Source organism: Musa acuminata, chromosome BXJ2-10 (genome assembly GCF_036884655.1).
Source record: "Musa acuminata AAA Group cultivar baxijiao chromosome BXJ2-10, Cavendish_Baxijiao_AAA, whole genome shotgun sequence".
NCBI lineage: Eukaryota > Viridiplantae > Streptophyta > Magnoliopsida > Zingiberales > Musaceae > Musa > Musa acuminata.
Window position 1 is genome coordinate 10,160,001 of NC_088347.1, and position 27,037 is coordinate 10,187,037.

The following is a 27,037-nucleotide window of genomic DNA, read 5'->3' on the forward strand; positions in this document are numbered from 1 at the left end:
TTTTTTTTCGAAACACGGTATGTATCAGTTTATTGATACATGGAGCAGAGGTACGAAACTTTCTTTGGACAGAGGTCAAAGACATAAACTTTTGTAGAGGCAAGAGCGGGGTCATGTCATTCCATAGGTCCTTCATTCTGATAGAGTAGACTCATCTTGCATGGTGCTAAAGACGAAGGGAGCTTCGAGGCACATGCAACTTATCTCGAAGAAGCATTTGACGGAGGAACCTAGGCGACCCAACTTCCGAAGGCGAAGTTGGGTTCAGAAGGCATTGGCACAAGGCAAGAGGATGCGGAGGAGGGTACTCTTGAAGAATACTCCACAGTGCTGCCATTCAAGTTGTCATGAAGGAAGCGGTGTGCAGCGGAGATTGTGTTGGTGGGGGCAGAGGCCTAGGATCCAGACAATGGTGCACTAATTTCAGCGAAGTCAATAGACTTCGGGAGCTACTAAGCGACGGACTATCCTAGAGTAGTGCTTCGTTTGGGTGTGACTTGAGAGCGGGTGGACGAAGGTCGATTGCCAGTGGAGCGAACACAATCGAAGGTGGAAGAAGTCCTGCGATGTGTTGGCAGAAGCCACACATGGAGGGATCGTAATCCGAGTTCATCCCACAATAATCAGAATGCAATGGAGATGTCACCAGGAGGCGACATGGTGTAGTGGATCATAGTGGAACAGTTTGTGACAATGTGATACACACAAAACTAGTCCCGCGAGGGACTAGATCATATGGAGGTATGATCGGGAGTTACTGGAAGCTCCACTTCGGTGAACAACACGACGACAAGAAAGACTATGGATTCAAGTAGTGAATGCCATGGTATCGTAGAGGCGGGTCTTCCGTGCGTGCATCGAATTTTGCATCGGATAAAAGCCTAGTGAATGTCTTGGTCATCAGCATTTGGGGGTTGTGTACCACCAAGAGAATATTTCGAATGTAAGTACTAGCGAGTCCCGTAGGAGGAGACTTGATCATGCAGAGGTATGATCGGAGTGGCTGGAGAGTTAGACTGCTCCAGACCTCATATTCGCTTAAGGGAGCCCGACAAGTCAGAGGACAAGGCTGAGTAAGCGAACGTTTCTACCAAGGAAGCTAAGGAGAATAGAATCGGTGCGAACCCTGCAACATAATGGCGGTGGCAATGCATGAGAATTGCAGTCTGTCTTTCCATCGACCAAGGGGAACTGCTCGGTGAACACAAAGGTGTTAAAGCAGGAAGTTGAAAGGGGCGAGGAAGCGACGATGAGTCTAGAGGGACTTAGCTACCCAAAACCAAGCATTAGTTAGAATGGAGGTGGACTCGAAGGAGTGCCACAGTGCTACAGAGGTAGATCTATTGATCGCGAAGAAAGGGACGCAGATGCGAGGCAACAGATAGTAGGGCCATAGGCATGACAGCGCCATGATACCGCAGAGGCGGGACTTATGTGAATCATCGATCCCTTGTTCTCTTGGAGGGAGAGTGCTTGGTCGTGAAATGGGCCGAGGAGGTTGACACGAGATTGCCTAATTTGCTATAATCTGCTCATATGGACCTTACTGATACTATGATATTTTTTTCAACCCACAATGTTTCCTTATAGTTTTCAACTCAGCCCACTCAAATATGACAGCTCATGAGCATATTCCTTAGATAAAGTTACAGCTGTTTCAAGGTGCTTTTCTTCATAACCAAGGAATGCATTAAAGAAGTTGGTTACTGATTGTAAAACACTTAATTTCGAAATTCCCTATGCATGAAGGGTTATTTCATGCACTAGTACTTATTTAGGTGTTTTGGGGTTAGAAATGATCAACATAACTCAACTGACCCCACACCAGAGTCGGAGTCATTGGCGAGTTGAAGCAGCATGGCGGATCAAAGTTTGACGATTCAAAAACAACGACGGAGTGTAGTTGGGAGCCAAGAGGCGTATTGCAACCGAAGCAGAAGATTTAAGACTCAACAAAGGCGAGGAGATGCAGTATCTGCAAAGGCTTCAACGAGGACGTCGAAGGAATAAGTGGGGGAGAATGTCACAGACAAAACTGTAAATGTGGTGTTTGATGTAATACTCATGTATGTATTAGAACCCTTGCAGATTCTAAGTTTTGGGTTGATCTCTTTAAGGGATCGGTCTCCTTGGAACTCTATAGGGGTTCCATCCTCCAAGTTGCTGCTCAAACTCTATTAAAAAGATTAATCTATTTCTTATTAAAAGAGGATGAATATATGACTGTTTATATGACTTTTAAACCCCAACTCCTAATAGGACTCTTACTCAAGACTCCTACTCAAGACTCCTATAGGACTCCTACTCAAGACTCCTACTTCTAACCAACTCCTAATGCTTCTCTAAGAAGCAATCTCCAAACTAATCCTATCCTTAGTCGACCTCTTCACCTCTTTAATAGGGGTCGACTTGGTAGGTTTTACATGAATGCCCCTTTCAATGAAACTCAGTTAGGACTCTCCTAGCTAGAGTCCTAACAGACCCTCTTCAAATCAACCTTGTCCTTGACGCTAACAATCCATGAATTCTGAAAATTTGATCAAGTCGTCATATTTCTCCTAAGTGGCATCTTCTGTTGGTTGGTTCGCCCACTGTATTAGCACTTCAATAGTGGGTCGTCGTCATCGAGTCACGATCCGTCGATCAATAATGGCAATCGGCTGGGTCTGGAGTTTTCTTTGGGCAGTCATATTTGTTAGATGGCTTTGGGTTGTCTTGTTTTGTCCCAGCTTGAGCTTTAAACATGACACATGGAGGAAGACTAGATGGATTCGGGAGCTAGCGGGTAAGTCCAATATGTATGCTACCGCTCCGATGCACTTCAAAATTTGGTAGGGTCTATAGAACCGAGGTGAAAGCTTCATAGATACTCTGGTCTGGATTGATGTTTGCTTGTATGGCTGGAGCCGTAGGAAGACCCAATCTCCTACTGAAAATTCTCTTATTTTGGGATTGATGTTTGCTTCACAGATTTTGTCTCTGTCCTGTAGTTCCCTGTCTACTTGTTCTACTTTAGAGGTGCCCAACACATATTTTGGGATCACAAGGGGAGGTCGGCCATACATAGCCTCATAGGGAGTACATTTTGTGGATGAATGATAAGTTGTATTATACCACCACTCGGCCTAGAGAAGCTACTTTGTCCACTCTTTTGGTCGATCACTGGTGATGCATCTGAGGTATGTCTCCAAGCACCTGTTCACCACTTCAGTTTGGCTGTTGGTTTTTGGGTGATATGCCGTACTCATTTTCAATTTAGTGCATTGCATCTAGAATAACTCTGTCCAAAATCTGCTCGTGAAGATCCTATCACGATCACTTACAATAGATCTCGGCATCTTATGTAATTTTATAGTATTCTTCATAAAGATTCAAGCAATACTAGAAGTAGTGTAGGGATTACGAACAATGCAAAAGTGAGCATACTTTGTAAGGCGATCCACCACGACAAAAATTGTACCTTTTCCTTGTTACGAGGGAAGCTTTTCGATGAAGTCCATTGATATATCGGCCACAGGTGTGGAATGCATCTCTTGAAGGATGGTCTTTATGCAAGTAGAATTTGACACAAGCACAATGCGTCTTGTATAGTGCAATTCTTTTGAGTCCCAATTGTAATGAGCCACGGAGCTTGGTGTTTCCTCCAATTTTCTTATGATCTTACTGGTCTCAGGATCTTCCTGCCGTTCCCTCTTAATATCCTCAAGGAAGTAGCTTGTCGGAAGTGAAACGGTCGAAAATTTAGCTAGCTTGGGTAGCCATGAAAGCGCATCTGCAACAACATTCTCTTTCCTCTTTTTGTAAGTTATTTCATAATCATGTCCTTTGTTGTGCGACTATTCAAAACTTGTGAAGTTTGTGTAATTTGCATTGGCTATGAAGTGTTTACTGAAATGATTTCTTGTGGATCTTGAGTGAGACGCTTTCTCTAACCCGTTTTCTCTTTTGTGGGTCCTAAGGGATCATAGGAGGTTTCGGGGAGGCTGGCCTTTGTGGACGGACACGAGAGGGTGTCGTACGACTTAGGCAAAACCAACTAAGTGCGTGATAGCCCGCTACCGGGTGGTATTAGTCGAGGGAAAAGAAAGAAGAGGGAGAACCTGGAGACCCGGCGTCGCTCTCCTCGATGATCCCGACCCGTCGTCGCCCTCCCTTGCCGGACGCAATAGATGAGATGTCGCCTCCTCTTCGTTTGAGGTGACAAGGCCTTGGCGTCGTCGGCGACTTCTCCTAATCCGCGCGGGGAAGAAAAGCCTCGCTGTGGGGAGAAGAAACCTCGACGATTTCGTCGGGGCTTCGCGGGGAGACCTCGGTGTTGTCGGTGACTTCTAATCCGCGCGGGCAGAAGAAGCCTTAGCATGGGGATAAGAAACCTCGGCGACGTCGCCGAGGCTTCGAGGTTTTCTTCTCCCCACGCGGGGAGATGAAACTATGCGACGTCGCCCCTTTTTTATATTTTAACTTTTATATTTTTAACTTTTATTATATATATATATATATATATATATATATATATATACATACCGAGTAGTACGCCAGAGCATACCGCTCAATATACTCGTATCGTATCGTACCGAGCTGAACTCGAAATTCTGGTACGGTACAAAATTACAAACCTTGGTTAAACTTGTAGTAGTCTGATTATTTTCATGACCAATAACTTCTTAATTGCATATGTTACCTAGGTTTTATTTATGTAAATCCTTGTTTCTTGATTGCTCCGTCTCTTGAATATTCTTGGTTATGACATTTTAAAGTATAGTTTCTTGCTCTTATTATTTGCACTTATACCATTATGTTTTCACCTATTGATTTCCTTTGCCTTGTGTTTTTATTAGATGCTGGTAGTACTTATTGAATTAGTTGCTATCATTTTGTTTGATAAGACAGTGGCTATGCTAGTGAACTAAAGGTTATTTGTTGTTCATCTTCAGAATGGGAAGTTATTAAAGAGCATTAAGTCACATTCTGTGGCTGTCATCTGTTTGAACTGGGAAGAAGAAGCACACATTGTAAAGGTATGTCCTCTACTTCCCTTGTTGAGAAGTTATTGTTGGATAATGTCATCGGAGGCTATCATGGAACCAACATAGCCAGGTGTTTAAAATTGCAGAAAAGGTGTTACTACCTAGTGCCATTAGTTGAAAATAATTTGGTCATCCTCCATTCAGACCCTTAAGATTGTTTCATTCAGGCATCTCTCAGCTGATTTCTTTGAGGTGAAATTAAAATTAATGTCAAATGGTAGTAAAAAGCAGGGATGAGAGTTCGAGAACATGAAAAGTTTCTTGTTCTTCTAAGCTTGGATCCGGTGGAGAATAAAAATGTATACCTTCTACGTACAAGCAGAGAGGTTGTTTCCATGTCTTGAACTTTTAATCAACTAGGCTGCAAAGAGGCAACTATATTGTTGCACCAAGACTTACAGTCTTACACTCGGTTCATTATTGGTGCCGTCAGCAAGCTTTACAAGTGCTTTGATCACCATTGCACTATGAGAAAGGAGGAGAGGGAGGGAGAGGAGGTGGTTAATGGATTGAATTTGACCTAATCCAATTAAAAATTTAGATATGAATTGGAGTCACATGATAAACCGGTTCAGGTGTAATCCAATCCAATTATAATCAGACTGCAGATGATTCAAAGTCAATCCAGTTTTGTTCCATATCCAATATTGTGATTATGATTATATTATTCATAACATATTTATATATTCTAAAACGTAAAAAACATTTCCAATCTTAATCCCTAATCACCTCAACTTTATTTCTATTTGCAATTGTGAGTTTGTGATGATGTTCGTAAGTCGTAACACAAAAGTGGTGCTCCATTGCAGTTAGTTGGAGTTCGTCTATCTATGTATGTGCCTTCCCTTTTTCTCTCTCCAAGTTGAGTTTCTTTTTCTACAGTCCCCCTTTGGCTCTCGCTTTATTGTCTCTCTCACTCTTAGGCTCTCCCACCCGCTGCCCACACAATTTCACCACTCGAAATGTCTCCTTGTCTCTCTTTTCTCGCTTTGTCTGATTCTCACTTTCTTAGACTCTTCCTCTCAGTTGGACTAATTCACTAGAAATGTCTAGTTCCTCTTCCTCTCACTCTTGCTCTTAGTCTCTCCCTCTCAGTTGGATTGACTTGAGTCATCGTATACGAAGACATGGATTACGTGTCTAATCTGATGACCTGGATAGAATTTGGTTAAGTCCAGCTAGGACTTAGTTTGTAGGTGTGTTGACCGTTATCTGGTCTATTTGCACCATTATTATGCCTTTGAGAATCTGAATCACTGACCTCCCTGGCCTTGAGGTCAGGGTAGGGATTGGAGGAGAGTGTTAGAACAGTTGGGATGAGGGACATGAGAGGTGGGTTTTGGGTTTAGGGGTTCACTAATAAAGGGACATGGAGAGAAAAGCAACCGTTTATTCCTTGAGAGAGGTATAAATAATAAGGTTGAGAAAGAGAGATAGATAGGTTTCCTCTAGGCTTAAGAACTGTGTTCAATGGTTTGGTGAACCCACATTTTCTGGAAGATTAAATTGAGCCGATTGAAACCTAGAAAAACCAAAATACATTTAGAACTGATTTGATTGAGTCAGTTATCTAGTTTTTTTTGGTTTGGTAGGTTTTCTTTTTCGATTTAGTTCGTCAGTTCACTTTTCTATCACTTGTGTTGGCCAGACTGGTCTACTTTGTTCGTGGAATTCTTTTATTAATAATCCAAATAAGCCATCATAAGTTGGAGATTAGTTGGTATTGGAGGAATTGGCTGGTAATTAATTGGATCTGCTGGATCTGACTGGTAAATTGGCTTGACTATTGAGAACCACAAGAATGAATGAAAACTAACAGAGATTGGTGAGATCAATGGGATGACTAAACCTAAGGATAATTATTGAAAGAAAATGGGAATGAGATAATGCTCGTCCTGATTTTCAAAGCATGCTTATTGTCTCATGACAAAGATGATCAAATGTCAAGCAAAGTATTTGCTTGTAGCAATGTGGTAAATTTTTTTTAGAATTGAGATCTAAATTTAAGAAAACATTTCAAATTGATGTATACTTGGTTTCTTTAACTGTTTGTTTCCTTGTGTAAAGGATCATTCCCTGCTGATCAGACAAGTTCTCACCAATAAGATCTCCATGATTGATAGAATAAGTTCTATGGGCTTATTGCTTGTTTTAGGATGCTACCTGTGCTATTACTTAGATTTGCATGACAACTTTCGTGTACATGGTTTTAGTCATGTTAGATTGATCCTTAAGACAAAACTATTTGTATCACAACTTTCAGGTATATGATTTTTTGTGATTATGTTAGATTGATCTTACTATGGTTGTGACTCTTCAAATTTGTTTATCCAGTATTGGGTGTAAAGTTACTGTTCAACTATTTTCTGTATACAGGGTGAGATAGATAGTGCTTTTGTTTATGAAGATCGTACTAGGCGTTTCTTCCCTCCTGCTCCAAGAGTTCCTCGGATGCCTGGACTGAATGCTGGAGATGCTGGTTTTATGGATGACCTTGAAGATACCTTTCATGAGTTATCCACTTCTCCAAGGCAACATTTTAACATGCTGTCTAGCGGAGATAAAGATGGTTGCATTTGCTTCAGTATTTTTGGAATTTTTCCAATAGGAAAAATTGTGAGTTATTATTCCAAAATTTACAGCAAAAGTTGTTAATGTATAAGTTCTTTTGTAAAATATGGAGCTTACACAAAAGAAATCCATTGGTGCTGAAATCTTTGTTCATCACATTCATGCATATTTTAGATTGTATTATTCTTCTTGATCTAGTATATGTTTTGCCATTCAAGAAGCTGTATAATTGGTTCAGCTTCATAAGCCCTCTTTTTCTCTCTATGCATGTGCTATCTCCATTTTGGAATCCCTTTTACGTAGGTATGTACCTGTACATTTAGCTGAGTAAATATGTTTGAGGCATAGTTCCTGTAGTTAGGGACTCACCAGGTGTTTTTTAGATATTTTCATCACATCAATTGAATATTCAGCAACCAATTAATCTACTTAATACTGAGAACCTCAAGCTTTTAAAAGTTAAGTAATAATGAGCTTGGTGTATGCTTAAACAGTTAAAGTCTAATTATCTTGTCTAATGATGTGTTTGTTGAGACTGTTGAGATTCATGGAATTAGGCTAAGGCTATCTATCATGGGTTCACAATCTGATCAGTATCATAGTAATGCCTTGATGGAGTATTTTCCTTGATTTATTCACCTTTTTGGCTTTATTGTTGGGTTAAACTATCGAGTGCCAAGAACCTTTGACAAAAGCATATCCGATGGCCTTTTGTGTTTGAACTGAGTGAACTGTCCTTTAGCACTTTGGTTTGGTTGAAGTGCCAAAAATGAAAAAACGACCAGGAATGTATTGGGCATTAGGGCTTGATTTGAAATTAACTTATGTTCTTTTGAGAAACTTCCCTTTAAAGTTTAAAGAAAGCATTAATGATCAAAGCTTTTACAGGGAGCATGATGATTGGATTATGTTATCATTCATGCACCTCCAATGACCTGTAATTGGATATCTAAGAAAGTTATCACCAACCTGAGAGAATGATGTGGGAGTTTGTATGGCATATAAGAGTGTGGGGATATCATAATCAGTTAAGAATTTGATTTTAAACAAAAGAAACTTATTTTAAGAGTTACCTTTGGATTGCTTTTTCTCTTCCACAAAAGTAATAATTTCCAACGAATATGAATATTGCTGTTTAATATGATCATTTTTAGCTGCAGTTGCTTATTGAATAGTGTCCATCCAAAATTTACTATTTAGTGTCTATTTTTGCATAATACTGTTGATCCTTTTCTGTTGGGAATGGGGATCTACTAATCTAGATCTGGTCCTACTAATGTACTATTTAGTTTATACCTGAGCTACTTGGAAGTTATTTTTTGCTGTTTGTGCAATATTTAGGGCAAGATCTGCGTTTTGTAACAAGTTATGATGAAATTAGATTCTCATATATTGGTATAAGTTGGTCACCATTTAGTTCTATAGCTACCAAGATTCTGCCCATACAGAGCTTGTATGTAACATTGCGTTTTTGTTTGAAATACCTGAACTTCTTTGTGGATATAGCTTGCTTCCTGACTGATTCCATTTTATATCAGAACATTCACAAGCTGTCTCTTTGTGCTCCATTTCTAGACAAGACAGTAACATTCCAGCTTCTAAATGCTTCTATACACCAGGTACTCTATTATTCTTGTTTGGTACTCAATGTTCTCCGAGGAATGCTTCTAGCTTAGTGCGACGAAAACATGAGGCTCCTTCGTTGCAATTACTTTTTAGATGCATTTTTATAGCTTGATTTATCCATGGGCCTTTTTCACCAGTTGGTTTAATAAAACATTAATTAGCTTTATTGAAAGAAATCTGTCTCAGTTGTTCTAGGGGCTTTTTTAGATGCATTTTATGACATCCATGGGTCTTTTTGTCAGTTGGCATTATCAAAAGATCTGTCTCAGCTAGTTGTTCTGAGCTTTGGGGAGCTCGAGGAAAACCTTGTGAAGCCAAAAGGCAAGAAGTTTTCACATACTGGGGATTCTTCAGTTGGATTGCATTGTCTTCTTCTTAATACATCTATATTTCTTGACAGGTAAATGGTAAATAGAGTATTTTTCTTTAGTATATGTACCTGAAGCTTGATGTTTGATTGTTCCTTTTCTATTTTTGAAATTTTACATGAAGGCAGTATTTTTTGTGATTGATCTTAATAATGCTTGGATATGAATTTTTCCTGAGGGTTTCTGGACTAATTTATTTGTATTTTTTTAGCCAAATCAAACTTTCTTGATTGTAATGGATTATGTTTTTGACTTTTTGGTACTCTTCACCAAGGTTTGCAATACCGGCAGGTATGGTACGAGGGGTATTTACTAGTCCGACAACTTATCAGTACACGGTTCCGGGTAATCTGGATGGTAAGCGTGGTACAGGGCCCATATCATCCAGTCAAGACCTGTATGGCCTAGTATGCTCGATACAAGGCCTGTATCGTCTAGTACAGGTTGACATAGGGCCTATACCATCCAATATATGGTACAGCCCTATACTGGGCTTTTTTTGTGAAACTCACTATGCATCGATGCACTGACACTCAGGACACCAGTATGCTACTGGTCGGAACCCTGACCAGTATAGCAGCACACAAAATTGTGAAACTTACTCTTCACCTCTTTAAAGGCTATTATTCAAGGCCAGGTGATGGACTTTGCTTTATCTGAGGAAATATTGAGAAGCTTGAAGTGATGAACAGAATTGCTGATAACAAATTGCATGAAACTGTTTTTATCATCAGTGTGCATTTTAGGAATGTTTGATTCACCCAGATGCAAAATGTATTTATTCCTCACTAACATTTAGGATTTGTATTTATGTTTTGTCATCAATTAAGAATCTTTCATGTTTCTATTTCAAATGTTCTGTTACATTTTATTTTTATCTAGGATGTGTTACTACCTCATCTATTGTTATAAACTAATTTTAATTTAAGTAGCCAACTTCGTATATCTCTAGGACATATTAAAAGAGTTTCACCAATCTCCCTTTGGATCTTTGGTAAAAACTTTTTGCTACAACTGTTTTAGAGTTCCAATTTGATTTTTAAGCAACGATATACTGTCATCCAGTGGCCTCAATCTGTTTGTGTACAAATTAAGTACTATAGTGCAAAGACCTGTTTTCCATACTAGCAAATACCTTTTTTTCATACTTACATGATGTATGCTTTATACAGAAAAAATGAGCTTCAGCAGGTGGCCCAACAAGCTTCAAGTATTGAAGATTTAGTTGAGGTTGTTCGTGCTTCCCTGTCAGTTATGTCCAAGCAATGGTCTGAAGCCATGCATTCATTTCATGAGAAATTTGACCCTCTGTCTTCTTTGATTGTCAGTCATGGTAGCTTGCCGATACGATTATATGAAGTTGATAAATCATTAATTACTTGTGTAGCCAAGTTCTTGTTTCACTGCTCTTCTTTAATAAGTTCAGAAAATGCATCTCCAGGCCTGGATTCCAATCCTCAAGATGAGTTTCTTAGTGTCCTATTTGGGGCGAGGACAAGTCCACCACTTCATCAGTTTCTAGTCAATTCACTTGGTGAAGCGGTACCATAATATTAAACTAATATTTGCAGCAGTTAGAATCAGAAATTAATTATGCTATTCGTTTGGATAGGGTCTGAAGCGTGTCTGCAAGGCTGTTGATACCGCAGGAAAGGAGCTACATTCTGTCATTCATGAACATCTTCAGGTATGTTAATTATAGACGCATTGTGTTATATTTGAGTTTATCAAACTCATAATACTCTTCTCTCTCTCTCTCTCTCTCTCTCTCTTTGGGCAAGGAGGTTAAGATAGCAGGTATAGGTCTAAAGGATTGCAAAACAGGACAGAGTTGAGGAATATTGTAGTTGTTTTGCAGTGGAGCTAGAAACAAGAACTTTTAGTTTTGCAGATGCTCAAGGAAGTTCATAATACATATTATATTTTTTTAAGAAAATAACCACACGTAGTCAAGGATTTGAATTTGAGGGACAGAATGTGTTTAGTTCGCCACCAGAATATATGTAGGTGGACTGAGGTATGCTTACAGAGCATGTCCTGCTTAGCTGGCGATACAAAAGAAAGAGCAAGAAAACCAATAGAGAAAATTAAGTATACGAATAAACAGATCAATCGAAATCCAACATGTGCAGATCTGGTTAGATCTACTAATTGTCAGTGACAATGAGAAAAAAATCATCCACTGTCAAAATGAGGAAAATGTACTATCCCTAGATTGTTGGCAACATCTTCTCACTGTTATTTACTTGAGCTCATTGGTCCGCTGATCACAAGTGTTTGGGCTTGATGGATCTCATCATCCTTAAGGTTCACAAGTTGCAGCTAAAGGGATCAGGAATATAAGAATTTGGGATATATGGATTTGCAATGATAATTCCACCTTTTATTTCTCACTGTTACCGACCCCCAATTTGGACTGCTAGAAAAGATAATCATGTTAAATAAATGGAGTGCCAGTAAATAAATGAGGGGTGTTACATCCTTTTCTCATGATTTAGATTCTTTCTGTAAAACATGTTTAGATTTACATGTTTCGTAGTAGATTAACCAACAAAAATAATAAGTTTACTGAAATTAAGTGAACTACAGGAATAAAGAGAAAAAGAAAATAGGTAAACTACCTAAGTTTCCTTTTGATCCCTATCCATCGTTGGAAATTTATAGTGATTGTTTCAATTAAGTCCTATTTCCAGCATTCATCAAAATGATAAAAGGATGAATTGTTAACATGTATGTCCAATCCCGTAAATAACATGAAATTCCTGCCATGCTATGGTTTTTCATCTTCTGATCTTCTTCCATTCTCTCTCATCATTATTACCAAGTGCAGGACATTTGGGAGTGTTCACTCACACAAGCATACACACATGTGCACACACGGACACACTCGCACACAAACAATGTGTGCACCAGCAATTAACATCAAGGAAGATGCAGGAGATAAGGTTCAAGTCATCCCTTTTTCCATGCTTTCTCGATTCCTTTATCCTCATATTCCTTTACTATGCCAGTCATCTAGAGTTTATAGATAAAAGGAGCTGAGTTGTATCCTCCTTTTCTAGCATTTGATTTGGCGTATTTTAATTTGTGTGGTCAACAGTGTATATGGTGGTTCCGGATGACTGGACCTATACATTTAGATTTTGTAATTATTCTTGATGAGAATTGGCAGTAGGATTTATTGAAGTATAGGGGCAAAATTCACTCTAATTATAATTTAAGAACATAATGAAATTAGCTCTGTTATTCAAGAACCATTTAGGCAGTATGTAGAGCAACAATGCTCTCTTCAACATTAATATTGCAACTAGAAATTTGGCTGTTGAAATTCATAAAATGCAAATGAGCACTTTGCCATCCACGACATAGTGTTTGATTGACATTATGTTCTAATGTCTGGATATTAAATTGTTTCATGTTAATTTTTTGTGTGTTTTGGTTTAGTTTGTTGTATGAGTTAGAATAATGGAAAGATTTGAAACAAACTTTTTGTTACTAGGGTAAGGCTGGATAAATTGGCTGCCGAGTCGGCATTGGCAGGAGCCTTGTGCGTTCAGCCACCCTTTTCCGTTTTGTCATGGAAAGATTTAAAACAAATGTTTTGTTACTAGTATGGTTTGCAATAACGTATTGTACCGTTTGGTACGAGCGGTATGTACCAGTCCGATAGAGGACTGATATGGGTTGTATATTGGTACACCCTAGTGTACTATGTGTCGGTATGCTCAGTATAACTTGGTACAACTCGGTACATACCGTATTGATAGCTGATCGATACACCGGTACGGTATAGTATTCAGAACCTTGGTTTCTAGGGAAAGGTTGGATAAATTGACTCTAGAGTTGGCATTGGCAGGAGCCATGTGCACTAAGCTGCTGTTTTCCTTTTTGATAGTTAAAATAAGGCAAACTTAGGTTCTTGTATTATGATAATTATTTGTGTTATTCCTTTTGTAAACATATTACTTTTATGAAACTTATATTTCAATTTTGTCTTGCTGCACACGCTTGTAGCCTGCTGTAGAGATTATCGGATTTAGAATTGCGGAACTAAGAGGCCTTTCAAGATGGCGTGCAAGGTATCACATTATTGGATTGGATGAAAAACTTATTGATAGTGCAACAGAGAAGGCTGGAATGTTGCTTGTGCATGTTGAACGGTTTTTGAGGATCCTAGCAATTGTGTTGTATCAGGTACTCTATAGGGTTATAAATGATATTGGCATAACTGATTCTGAATATTTTAAGTGTTTGATTGACATTATGTTCTAAATGAGCACTTTGATATAAATTTCCTGTTACCAATGCATGACCGATTTATACTTTTCTTTGTATTTTGATTTCTATCAACTTTGATTCATTTGTTTTTCTTTGTATTAAGTTCTCATAAAGACTTTATTTGATTATTTCTCAACTAAGGTGCAAATACATGTTTAGTGGACAGACCACTTGATAGTGCACGGAAAATTGCAAATAATTATTTACTTTTTCTTTCAAGTTTTCCTAGAACCTTCATGTTGACTATTCCTGTCATATAACTGAGGGTTACCAATTGCTAGAAAAATCTACCATAGAACCTAACAGTTTATGTTGAGTGTCATTGTCAGTTTATCTTGGCTCATTGCTAGAAAAATCTGCTGCAGAACCATCCAAACCATTTTGGTGATATCTAAATTTTGCTAAGATTTCTAGTTTTCATTTTTTAGTAGAGTGCTTATGCTTTTGAGGCAGAAATAAGGGCAAGATTTTAAATACTAGTCCAATATTGGTTTCAGCAACCAGTTGGACCAGTATGATGCAAGTATACCAGGTAGCAAGGATTGAAATATCATATCATACTGGAGTTTCGACATTCATTCGGTACGGTATGATACTGTATACCGAGCGATATACCGTTCGGTATATATATATATATATATATAATTCTCCCAAGCTGGGCGATGTCACCGAGGCGATGTCGCCTCATTTATATTTATATATATATATATATAAATTAATAAATATATATTTATATATAAATATTTTTATAAAAGGTGACGTCACCTTTTCCTTCTCCCACGTGGGCCGACGTTGTCACATCCTGGATTTTTTATTTATATCTTTCTACACATTCAGAGCCAAGTAGATAAACATCACTTTATTCAACATTTATAAACATTTATTATAATTCATTTATTCATCAAATCATAAGTAAAAAAGTAAACATAGTTATGTTAACTTTAATAATCATCTAAGTGGCTCTACCTAGCGATAGAGGAAGGTCCGCACTCCATTGGAATCCGATTTAGTACTAGAGGGAGGTTGCTCTGAAAATCAAAAACAAAGAAAATTCAGTAATGCTGAGTAGGAACCCAAAAAGTCAACTCAAAATGAATACATGATCAAAATTTAATCATCCCATTGGCGTATATCAAATACTCGAAGGAGCACTCCAACAACGGATGGAGAGACTTTATCCTACGGGATGAGTTTGTGTTCTCCCAATAGTGGAATAAGACAAACTCATATCGCACTCCCAATAGCGGATGGAGGAACCGTCCAGCCGTCACGTCTAACGACCCGCTAATCCCCGAAGGGAATCGCCCTACCTACCCTTGGCAGGGTAATAACATAATCTGACACTGGTTATATCTATATCGGGATTAAATAACACATGTGAAATATTTCTTTCAAATATTATCAATATCAAATAATACAAATTAGTCCTCAATTGACTTGAACCCTAGTTCAATCGATCTAATTGAACTTGATTTACTAGAACCTAATTGAACCGATCTCTAATCCTCATTTAATTGGTCTGGAACCATCTTAGACTAGTATAATTTAGACTAGATTAGGTTAAATTTAGGTTAAATTGACTTGAATAAGTCACTCAATTCGGAATCACCCTGAATCGATCTAGACTAATCAAGCCTAGTTTAGTTCAATCAATATTTGGGCTCAAATCCAACAATAATATTGGGCTAGACTGGGCCAACCCATATACTGATCATGAGCATTGCACATGATTGGGCATGCATCACACCATGCTGGCCTAGCCCTGGCCCATGGACTGGTCATGTGCGTTGCACGTGACCACCCATGATGATTGGGCTGGGTTAGCCTACAGGCCAGGGCCTGACCCCTGGGTTGGGCCTAGCTTATGGGTTGGGCCTGGTCTGTTGACTGGGCCTGGCCAATGGGCTGTGGCCTAACCTATCGGTTGGGCTTAGCCTATGAGCAATTTCAATCTAATTTATAAGCAATTTCATATCACAACATATATTCATTGATAATTATATGAACAAAAACATAATAACACATTAAAATATAGATTTTAAGATAAGTTTTAATGCAAGGAAATAACCTTCTAAATTCAAATAGAAATCATACTTTCAACACATGTATAATTTCAACATATTCTAGTCAAATAAATTTTAAATCATTTAGTATAACACATTTTAATTTTCAGATCAAAGAATATCAAAAATTTTAGATAATATATTTTAATTTAACAAAAATTTTAATCTGAATAAGAGTAAAGGTAAGTTGTAATGCTAGGAAAATATCATATATTTAATACATAAAACATGTAAATTTTTAACATATTTAAATCTAAAAATAAAAACCATAAGCAGGGGTTAAAGAACATTATAAAAACTTCAACCGATAGGTTTTAATACAACAATAAAGAATTTTGACATTTAAAAAATTGATAAATATTTTGAAACTACAAAATTTTCAACATTTAAAGAATTAAAATAAAAATTAAAACTTTTATTTTCAAGAAAGGTAGGGAAACCTACCTCAAGTTAACAGGGTGTAACTTCTTGTTCCTCTCGTTACTGGGCTCGGCTAAATGATGAACGAAGGAGAGAAGTCCCTCCCCTTAAATAGGAGACGGTGAGCCTCCATTAAAGGAAATTTATTTTAATTTTCATATTTATTTAATATTAATTATTTCTATTTAATATACTAATAAATATGATATCATTCGATTTGGAATGCTTAATAGTTATTTCCTAATTCGTAATAACAAACAAGGAAATATATTAAGATTTCCTAAATTACAATGGTAAGTAAGGAAAAAAAATAATTCCTAACTTAACTATTTGATTTGATTACATTTCTCCCCTCCTATAGGAAATTTGGTCCCCAAATTGAGCTCACCTTAATAGAATAGATGAGGATACTGCTCTCGCATATCTTCTTCTCTTTCCCCCGTTGCCTCTTGGTTTGAATGGTATTGCCAACAAATCTTTACCAAAGGTATAATTTTATTCCTTAGAACATGTTCTTTCTTTTCTAAGATCTAGGTTGGTTGTTCTTCAAAAGTGACATCATCTCTTAGTTGTAAAGGTTAGTAAGATATGATATGTGATGGATCCCTGATATATCTTCGAAGCAGACATATGGAATACATCATGGATGCTAGCCAAAGCCGGGGGGGGGGGAGGTGTAATGCCAATCTGCACGCCATAGGCTCGACCTTTTTGTAAGATCTCAAATGGGCCAATGAATCTTGGGGCTAACTTCCCCCTTTGACCAAACCTCATAACTCCCTTAGTTAGCGACACTTTTAAGAAGACGTGCTTACCAACTTCGAACTCTAGATCTCTTCGCCTTCGATCTGCATAACTTTTATGATGACTTTGAGCTGTTAATAATATTTGGCGTATAATTTGAACATTATCAGTATCTTTTTGAATTAATTGAGGTCCCAAAAGCTTCCGTTCTCCTACCTCATCCCAATATATAGGTGATCTGCATTTTCTTTCTTAAAGAGCTTCAAATGGAGCCATCTGTATGCTAGAGTGGTAACTATTATTATAAGAAAACTCAATTAGGTACAAGTTCATATCCCAACTTCCACCAAAGTCCAAAACACATGCTCTTAAGAGATCTTCAAGAGTTTGTATTGTCCTTTCAGACTGGCCATCAGTTTGAGGGTGAAAAGTTGTACTAAACTTTAACTGCATGCCTAAAGATTTTTATAGACTTCCCCAAAACTTAGAGGTGAACCTTGGATCTCTATCTGAGATAATACTAACTAACACCCCATGATATCGAATAATCTCCTTAATATATAAGCTTGCTAGTTTATCCAATGAATACTTCTTATTAACAGGGAGGAAGTTAGCAGATTTAGTAAGTCTGTCTACTACTACCCAAATTCTATCATAGCCTTTCACGGTCTTGGTTAATCCTATCACAAAATCCATAGTGACTTGCTCCCACTTCCATTCAGGAAACGAAATCATTTGCAATTTTCCTGTAGGTACTCGATGTTCTACCTTCACCTGTTGGCATATCAGACATTTAGAAACAAACTCTGCTATATCTCTCTTTATACCACGCCACCAGTAGTTTTGACGTTAATCTCGATACATCTTAGTAGTCCCGGGATGGATATTAAATTTTGATCTATGTGCCTCCTCTAATAATTGCAATTTTACTGGATGGCTTTCGGGAACATAAAGTCGATTGTGGAATGTAATAGAACCATCTTCGGCTTGGAGAAATTCGGGTCTAGATCCTTGAGCTATCTCCTTAACTATTATATGAAGATATCTTCCTTCTGACCTTTTTTAACCTTTTCCACAAAAAATGATTGTGCCATTAGACACGCAAGAAAACCTTTATTTGTCTCTGATAAAAGTTCAAGTTTTAAGTCTGCTAACCCTGTTATCATAGAATGAATTCCTTTGAATATTCATATAGGCTACAAAACTATAGGGATTTCTGCTTAAGACATCAACAACTACATTAACCTTCCCAGGATGGTAGTTGATATTAAAATCATAATCCTTTAGAAAGTCCAACCATCTTCTTTGTATCATATTTAAATTTTTCTGTTGAAAATATATTTGAGACTCCTATGATCTGTGAAGATTTCAAAAGTCTATCCATAGAGATAATGCTTCCAAATTTTCAGTGCAAAAATGATAACTGCTAGTGCTAAGTCATGAGTATGATAGTTCTTCTCATGAGGTTTTAATTGCCTAGATGCATAAGCAACTACCCTTTCGTTTTGCATCAAAACACAACTAAGCCCTTGTAGATCCTGACTTCGAGAATGAATATTGTGGGGTTGTCTCTCTAAAAATGATTTATTGTGGCAATTTGTATACATCAAGTCATCATACATATTGTGGTTAAATATGTTCGCTGTAAGTAATTGACGATTATACTTGGCATACTTAGGAAAGCTCTTTTATTTTTTTGGGCACATATTTGGAACAAGATATTGAAGAGATATGTCTTATTTATCTTGTCATTTCGGGTTGGCTTACAAATCTATTTTTCTTTACTGCCAATAATCATGTTGCTGTTTCCCTTCTTTCAGTTCCAAAATTTTTTCAATTGGGTTTTGAGATATATAAAGATACTAATGTCTGAACCGATTGATCAAATACAACCAGCAAACAGGTTGGACATCTGACATTGTTCTTATGAACCTTTCAAACAATAACGCCTCAAATGTTTTTAGTTCTGATGATTCTTCATTGTGTTTTCAGTGAACTTATTGTTGTGTTCTTGAAGTTTCTGCTTGATCATGATCCCATTGGAGAGTTACTGGAAGTAAATAAAATAATTGAGGTTGATGTGTAAGTTACTATATCTAGATATTCCTTCTTCGATATCTTATGTTTTGATCTTAATAATGATTGATCTAACCGGGGGGCTATCTGTTTGCTTGTGCTTATTGATCTGACAAGGTTGATTTTGCCCACTCCTTTTCCTTAAGATAATATTATTAATTGTATCAAATTTTAATAGTTATATGTGGTTGTTATTTGGCGCAGAGACACTATGCAGCGAATTGAACAACTTGTAATGTTTGGAGGATATTCAGATACTAATTACTTGGAGAAAACCTTATCAGATGAATTTAATCAGCTGGAGCAATGGTAATTGAATCTATACTTGGTTTTTCTGAAGAATGCTAACTTTTTGAAAGCATAACATTTGGAAGTTTTTAAATGTGATGCATAGAAATAATTTTTTGTTGAATAATTTGTACAAGATATATGGGGTGGTATTTTAAAGTTGAAGTACCATCAAATCTCTTTCTAAATATATCTTCATATATTTATTATTATTCTTGTTCCATTTCACTAGTTCTTATTTCTTTTCTTGATGCGTATAAAATCACCTTGCTAGGGAAAAACAGAAGACAGTAGGTAGAGTTCAACTGCTTGCTTTATTTTTTTAACAAAGGATATAGTTCAAAAAAACCAGAAGAATGTGAGAGAAAAAAGTAGTAACACCAATGATACAATAGCTGAAAATAAACCATCAAAACACCTTTATATTTGAGACCTGACCAGAGTACAAAGTTCTTTATCTAATTAGGATTCTAACACAGGACATTATAGACCAACAAAAAATTGATAAAATTTTTCTGCCAAGACCTTTTTGCCATTTATGTTCTTTTTAGGACTCTTCTAAATTAGGAACAAGGACGACCTTGTAGAGTTAGTAGAGAACATCAAAGCACTTCTTTTCTTATTGGATTTAATAAGAGTTGTTACAAGTAAAAATCCAACACAAGTGATGCTGTTTCCATAACTCCAAAACTGGTTCATTTAAAAGATAAAAAAAAATAATCATGTATAGACACATGTATATTTAAGATAATTTATTGGCTTAAAAGTGCTTTAGCAAAATTATTAGAAGTAATTTTGGCAAACTATTCGATTTTGCCCTATTTAGTATGGTACGATTGGTATTTATGACCTGATCATCAACCGACATGTTGTCATAGATTTAACTGGAGTTGCCTAAGTCGTGAGGCACTCTTGCGCTATCCATCCACAAAGGGTCAGCTTAGCTACAACCTCGTTCAGGTCTCATAGGACTTGTAAAAGAGCAAATTGATTAGTTCGAAAGCTTATAAAGAGGGCAGCTTTGCAAGCAATTCAGTAAACACTCGGTGAGAAAAAGAGAAAAGAGAGGAAGCAGAAAACAAGGACTCTAGAAGGCAAAACAAATAGTCGCAAGTCCATAGACGATTGCTTACCTGGTGTCGGGCGCGATGACAAGTTCCTGTCAACTTAACATGCAAACTTATAGAATCCAATCAATGACCAACACTACCAAACCTTTATCTAGTCAGGTGCCACTTGGGGGGTTCCAAGGTGCTGAGATGGTTGACGTTTCCTGTCGCATCGCAGCTTGCAGAAAAACAAGCCGTGGCACGCCAGAATGGGGTTATTTTAGGGCAGTTTTGTTCGTTGTTGTGAGTGGTTGCTCTATAGCGTTGCGATTTGTTCTTGCTTACAGTTTTTAAGAAAAAACACACAAAATCAAGGTAAAACACGTTTCCAAGCATCTGTACAAGCACATAAAAGCAACGAACGGTTTATTGACGAAGATTTGTGAGTGCGCAATGATCGTTCGTGACATTCTCCCCCACTTAAACTGTCGATGCCCTCGTTGACGCTTACTGGTAGGCTTTGATGACTGCTTCTTCGTGTTGTAGTTTCATAAACTTAGCTGGTTTTACCTAAGTCGTGCGACACTTTTGTGTCCATATGTAAAAGGTCAGCCTTCTCGAAATCTCCTATGGTTCCTTAAGGACCTACAAAGGAGAAGACGAGCTAGATAAAGCGTTTAACTTGGGATTGACAAGCAACAATTTTAGCAAACACTTGATAGGCAATGCAAATTATAAATATGGACTTTGCAAGCTCTGAACGGTTGCACGACAAAGGGTCCAAGATGGTCCACAGACCAAAATGCCCACAAGTGCCCACATGACACAACCTTCGTTTACAAGCCTAAAGCGGCCACTAAAGCCAACCAAAATAGGGCTGCCAAGCCTATTGTCAGCCATCTACATGTTGTGCAAAGTATGAACAAAGCCAAAAGACACAGACATATATGGGCATTACATCGAACACCTTGTTTATAGCTTTGTTCATGACATTCTCCCCCACTTATTCCTTCGACGTCCTCGTTGAAGCCTTTGCAGACGCTGCATCTCCTCGCCTTTGTTGAGTCTTCAATCTTCCGCTCCAACTGCAACGCGTCTCTTGGCTCTGAACTGCTCTCTATCGTTGTTGTTGAGTAGTCAAACGTTGATCCGCTATGCTATTTCAACTCGTCAATGATTCTGACTCTGGTGTGGGGTCGGTTAAGTTATGTTGATCCTTGTTAGTTGCTACGGATCCTTCAGATGAAGGAAAATACCATTCTTGTTATGTGCTAGTCTCACAAATGTCTTATGCTGCTTGAGTTGGATGGATGCCTGTTGGAGCTTTAACGAACATCGCCTTGCAAACTTTGAAGTTTTTGAGATCTTTCCTTCGCAAAATTGACTCATCGATTCCTCTTCCACTTATTTGTCGCTTCTAAGTAGGTTCACATCACTTCCGCTTTCGATTGACATTCTGTTGGGAAATGAAGCGAACAATTTACTCTCAGTAGCACCGATCACCATTAGTGAGGATTTGACAACTATTGTCTTCTGCTAAGTTTCTTCGAAAGGTCTTTGAACCTGTGCAGAGCTCTTCTGCTGGATATATAAGAGACTTGGGATACTCGGTTTCACCCAATTTTTTAAGGGTTGAAAAGGCAAAGTTTACTCGACTTCGCTCGTCTTCTCGAGGGTTGTACTCCATGTATCAAGTTGGTTACTAGCCTTCGCTTGTTTTTTGCTCACACTTCCGAAGCACTCGAAGTGTTTGCACTCCTTGCATTGAGTTAGCTACTACGGTTCACTTTCTCATTACCATCGAACTTTTGGAATGCAAGAAGTTCTGCCCGAAAAGTGCAAAATTTTATCCCGACTTGGAGCAAGTCTCCAATAGTTTTGGTCACATTTGGGATTGTAACGTCTTCTCAATCATCTTTGTTGCCTACTTCTTTGAGTAGCAAAGGTACAACACCATGTACTGCCTACTTCGATCCTTGGTCGAGCACTCTTGTATTGACCCGAAGTCCTCCACTTTTGGCTATCTTGATGAGAAGCTCGTTGACTCCGATCTTACGTGACCTCTCCTCTTTAGTCTTGTCTCGATACTTGGAGTTTGCCTTTGCATTCTCCACCTCCTTAGCCTCTTTCACAACCAAGTGCTCTCCCTTTATGAGTGTAAGGGATCAATGACCCCATGTAAGTCCTGCCTGTACAATATCATAGTGTTTTCATGCACATGGCACTACTATCCTTTGCCTTGCATCTGCGTCCCTTTCTTCACGATTGGTAAATTCTCTTCTACGGTAGTGTGGCATTCCTCCGAGTCCACCTCCATTTTAACCGATACTTAGATTTTGGTAGTTGAGTCCCTCTGGACTCATTGTCGCTTCCTCGCCCCTTTCGACCACTTGCTTCAACACTTCTATGTTCGAGCAGTTCACCTTGGTCGATGGAAAGACATACTACAACTCCCATGCATGGCCTTTGCCATCATGTTGCAGGGCTTGCACCGATTCTGTTATCTTTAGCTTCCTTGGTAGTAACGTTCGCTTACTTAGCTTTGTCCTCTAACTTGCCAGACTCCTTTAAGCGAATATAAGCTTTGGAGCAATCCAACTCTCCAGCGGCTCCGATCATACCTCTATAAGATCAAGTCCCCTCATGGGACTCACTAGTACTTGCACTCAGAATTTTTCCTTGGTGATACACAGCGTCCATATGCTGATACCTAAGCCTTTCATTTGATGCAAAATTAGAAATATGTACGGAAGATCTCCTCTGCGGTACCATGGCATTCACTTCTTGAATCCATGGCCCTTCTTGTCGTTGTGTTGTTCATCGAAGTGGAGCTCCTAATAGCTCCTTATCATACCTCCGTATCACCTAGTCCCTCGCGGGACTTGTCCCGTGTGTGTCGCGTTGTCTCGAACTCTTTCACCACGATCCGTTGCACCATGTCACCTCCTAATGACATCTCCATTGCATTCTTATTATTGTGGGATGAACTCGAGCTACGATCTCTCCATGTGTGGCCTCCTAACACATCGCAGGGCCTTCACCATCTCCGATTGTGTTCGCTTCTTTAACAATCGACCTTCGTCCGCCTACTCTCGGGTCACACCCAGACGAAGCATAGCTCTAGGACAGTTTGTCGCTTAGTATCTCTCAAAGTCCACGGACTTTGTTGAAATTGATGCACCATTGTCTAGATCTTGGGCCTTTGTGCCCCCCCTAGCACAATCTCTGCTACGCACCGCTTTCTTTATAGTAACTCGAATGGCAGCATTGTGGCATATTCTTCAAGAGTGCTCGCCTCCGTGTTCTCTTGCCTCGTGCCAAGGCCTTTTGACCCTAACTTCACCTCTGTAAGTTGAGTCACCTTAATTCCATCGTCAAATACTTCTCTGAGATAAGGTGCATGTGCCTCGAAGTTTTATTCATCTTTGGCGCCATGTAGGATGAGTCCGCTCCATCAGAATGAGGGACCCATAGAACGACATAATCTTGCTCTTGCCTTTGCAAGAGTTCATGTCCTTGACCTTCGTCCAAGGAAAGATTCGTGCCTCTGCTCCATATTTCGTCTTCTATATCGACTTCCTTCATGCGACCTGGGCACTTCACCAAGTTACACCCAAGTTGCTAAACATGTGCGGTCCGTTGTATATGATTCTCCCTCTAGAGAATCGAGACTTATCCCCCTAGATATCTGTCCGTTGAATTCACATCCTTTCCTCTAGAAGTTCCGGAGACCACAATCCCTTTGAACTACTCCGCCTTGCTAAACAAATTATGCATTGTTCTGCCCCTGCAAACACACTTGCTAGATTACGACTCTTCGCTAATACAGCCCCCGCTGCACCCCTCAATGTCTAGCAACATGCTGAACTTACTGCACACTTCAGCCTCCCACGGATGAATCCTTCCCATACCGAAGAGAATTCAAATGCTTCATGGCGTCGAGTTTCGATTGCCTTGGGATGGCCACGAACATTTTATCGTCCGCATACAAGCGCTTACATGAGTATCGAATTCTTCGAGTTAGCAATTCCCCTTACCTTTGTGAGCTTTGTGTAAACTCTTTTTGTCATTAAGCAACCCATCCAATATTGCACGGTCTCATCCTTTGCCAAGCACCTCGCTTTCCTTGAGCACCGTAAAGTTTGGTTGCCAACGTCGAGCCGTAGCTTGAACTTAGCTATCTTAACCTTTGTGCGCCATGCATTCTTCGCAGCTCGCTTGTCCTCGCCGAACCTCTCGCCCGAAGGGTTGGCCATTCCTCTGAATGCCAATCTTAGATGTCCACTCCTCTAAGCGACTCCTTTCTCTACATCTTAATGCTTGTTTCCCCCAAATGGTCGCACGTGCTGGTTGCCCTTAAAACAGCCCCACTAGGTCCCTCACGTTTGCATGCCAAGTGTTTATATATGTGCTTGTCCCGCTCTGATATCAATTATCACGAATTTAGTTGGTTTTGCCTAAGTCGTATGACACCCTTGCGTGTTCGTCCATAAAGTGTCGACCTCACCGAAATCTCCTGTTGTCCCTTAAGGACCTACAAAAGAGATGACGAGTTAGAGAAAACGCTTAACTTGGGATTCACATGCAACAATTTCAGTAAACACTTGATAGGCAATGCAAATTACAAACATAGACTTAGCAAGCTCTGAACGGTCGCACGACAAAGGGTCCAAGAAAGTCCACCATAGAGCAAAATGCCCACATGACACAACCTTCGTTTACAAGCCTAAAGCGATGACTTAAGCCAACTAAAATGGGGCTACCAATCCTATTGTCAGCCCTCTACATGTTGTGCAAAGCATGAACAAAACCAAAAGATAGATATACATGTGCATTACATCAAATACACTGTTTATAGCTTTGTCCATGACAGTAGGGCATCTTTAGGCTCTCAACTGGCTTTTGTTTGGGGAAGCTTTCGCCACTTCACCAGGTTCTCGGTCTGCTTTGCTCCGTTGGGTAGCTTTGTCTTGCAATCTACTAAAATGGTTTCAACTTGTTTCTCGTAGGAGGCTCTGATTAGGGGTAGCCAAGTTAGAACACTTCGGGAAACATCCTGCGGATCTGAGTGGTAGGCTTTCAAGTTGCTTGCGTGGAAGACATTATGAATTTTAAGCCACGTCGGTAGTTGCAATTTGTAGGAGATATTGTCTACCCTGCTGATAATTGGGAAGGGTTCTTCGTACTTGCGCATCAATCCCTTGTGCCTAAAAACTAGAGTGATGCTGATTGGAGCTTCACCAACACCAAGGCACAAACTTTAAACTCCTGTGGTCGCCTTCCCAGGTCTGCCCACTTCTTCATCTTTTTGGTTGCCTTCTCTAAGTAAGTCCGTGCAATATCTGCATTTCGATGTCATTCCTTTTTAAAGTGATATGCTGATGGACTATTCTCGGTATAACCGATTGTCAAGGTGTGAGGAGTCGATGGCTATTGTCCCGTAATGATCTTGAAGGGGCTCTTGTTGCATACAGAGTTTAGTTGCAAGTTGTAGGAGAATTGGACTGTCCAATAGCTTCACCCAATCTCGTTGGTTAGCACTCACGTAGTGTCGAAGATACTGCTTAATGAGCGAATTTATTCTTTTAATTTGGCCATCCGTTTAGGGTGGTGGCTTGTGGAGAAGTATAATTTAGACCTCAATAATTTTAACAGCTTGGTCCAGAATCATCCCAAGAACTATGCGTCGATCACTAATGATATTGTGCATGACTCTTTAATGCTTCACCCATTTTTCATCATCAACTTGGCCGCCTCCTCTGTTGAGCAGTGTAGGGGCGTAACAATGAATGTTGCATACTTTGAAAATCGATCGACCACTACGAGTATTGAATTGAGTCCCCCTACTACCGACAAGCTTGATATAAAGTCCAAGGAAATGTTCTCCCACGACCTTTCTGGTACGGGCAACGGTTCCAAAAGTCCCATCGGCTTTCGCTGCTCTACCTTATATTGTTGGCAAGGCACGTTTGAATATATTCCTCCACATCAGTCCCTATCTTCGGCCAATAGAAAGCCCTCTCTACGAGAGCTAATATTTGGTGAATACCTGGATGTCCAGTCGAAATGGAATTATGACACTCTCTTAAGAGTTCACGTCTCAAATTGTTCGCCCGACGAACATATACTTTATTCCCTTTGGTGTGTATGAGTCCCTCCACCTAAAATTGTTGGGTCTTGTCCTCTTTAATGAGTTGCATCAGGGTTATTGCTTGAGGATCATTGCACAGTCCATCCCTGATCCTGGAAAGGAAGTTGGAGTGCAATTGACTTGCTTGGCCTTCGCCTTGCAACTGCATGACATTCGCTAGCTCCACTTTTTGGCTCAATGCATCGATCACGACATTTACTCTTCTAGGATTGTAGTTCATTGCCACAAGTCCTACTATCATGCTTGCTTTCGAGAGAGTTTCTTTTGAGTTTGGAAGTAACTTAATGCGATGTTGTCCGTCCTTAGCATAAATCACATTCCGAGAAGGTAGTGTTGTCAAATTCATAGATAGTGGACCACCGTTGTCATCTCCTTC

At 39.1% G+C, this 27,037-nt stretch overlaps 1 protein-coding gene across 4 annotated transcripts in view; it reads left to right on the forward strand.

The window, feature by feature from the left end:
• The window catches only part of LOC135586597 (anaphase-promoting complex subunit 4-like), a 70,902-nt gene that overhangs the window by 23,827 nt on the left and 20,038 nt on the right, over positions 1-27,037 (forward strand). For 3 of the 4 annotated variants that reach the window (XM_065127737.1, XM_065127736.1, XM_065127739.1), the window contains 10 exons: positions 4,935-5,018; positions 7,404-7,643; positions 9,137-9,217; positions 9,467-9,624; positions 10,765-11,134; positions 11,205-11,279; positions 13,607-13,786; positions 18,918-19,000; positions 19,090-19,179; positions 19,378-19,482. In XM_065127737.1, the coding sequence (XP_064983809.1) occupies positions 4,935-5,018; positions 7,404-7,643; positions 9,137-9,217; positions 9,467-9,624; positions 10,765-11,134; positions 11,205-11,279; positions 13,607-13,786; positions 18,918-19,000; positions 19,090-19,179; positions 19,378-19,482 (1,466 nt within the window). The remainder of the gene's footprint in view (positions 1-4,934; positions 5,019-7,403; positions 7,644-9,136; positions 9,218-9,466; positions 9,625-10,764; positions 11,135-11,204; positions 11,280-13,606; positions 13,787-18,917; positions 19,001-19,089; positions 19,180-19,377; positions 19,483-27,037) is intronic. The other variant, XM_065127738.1, reaches the window with a different exon arrangement.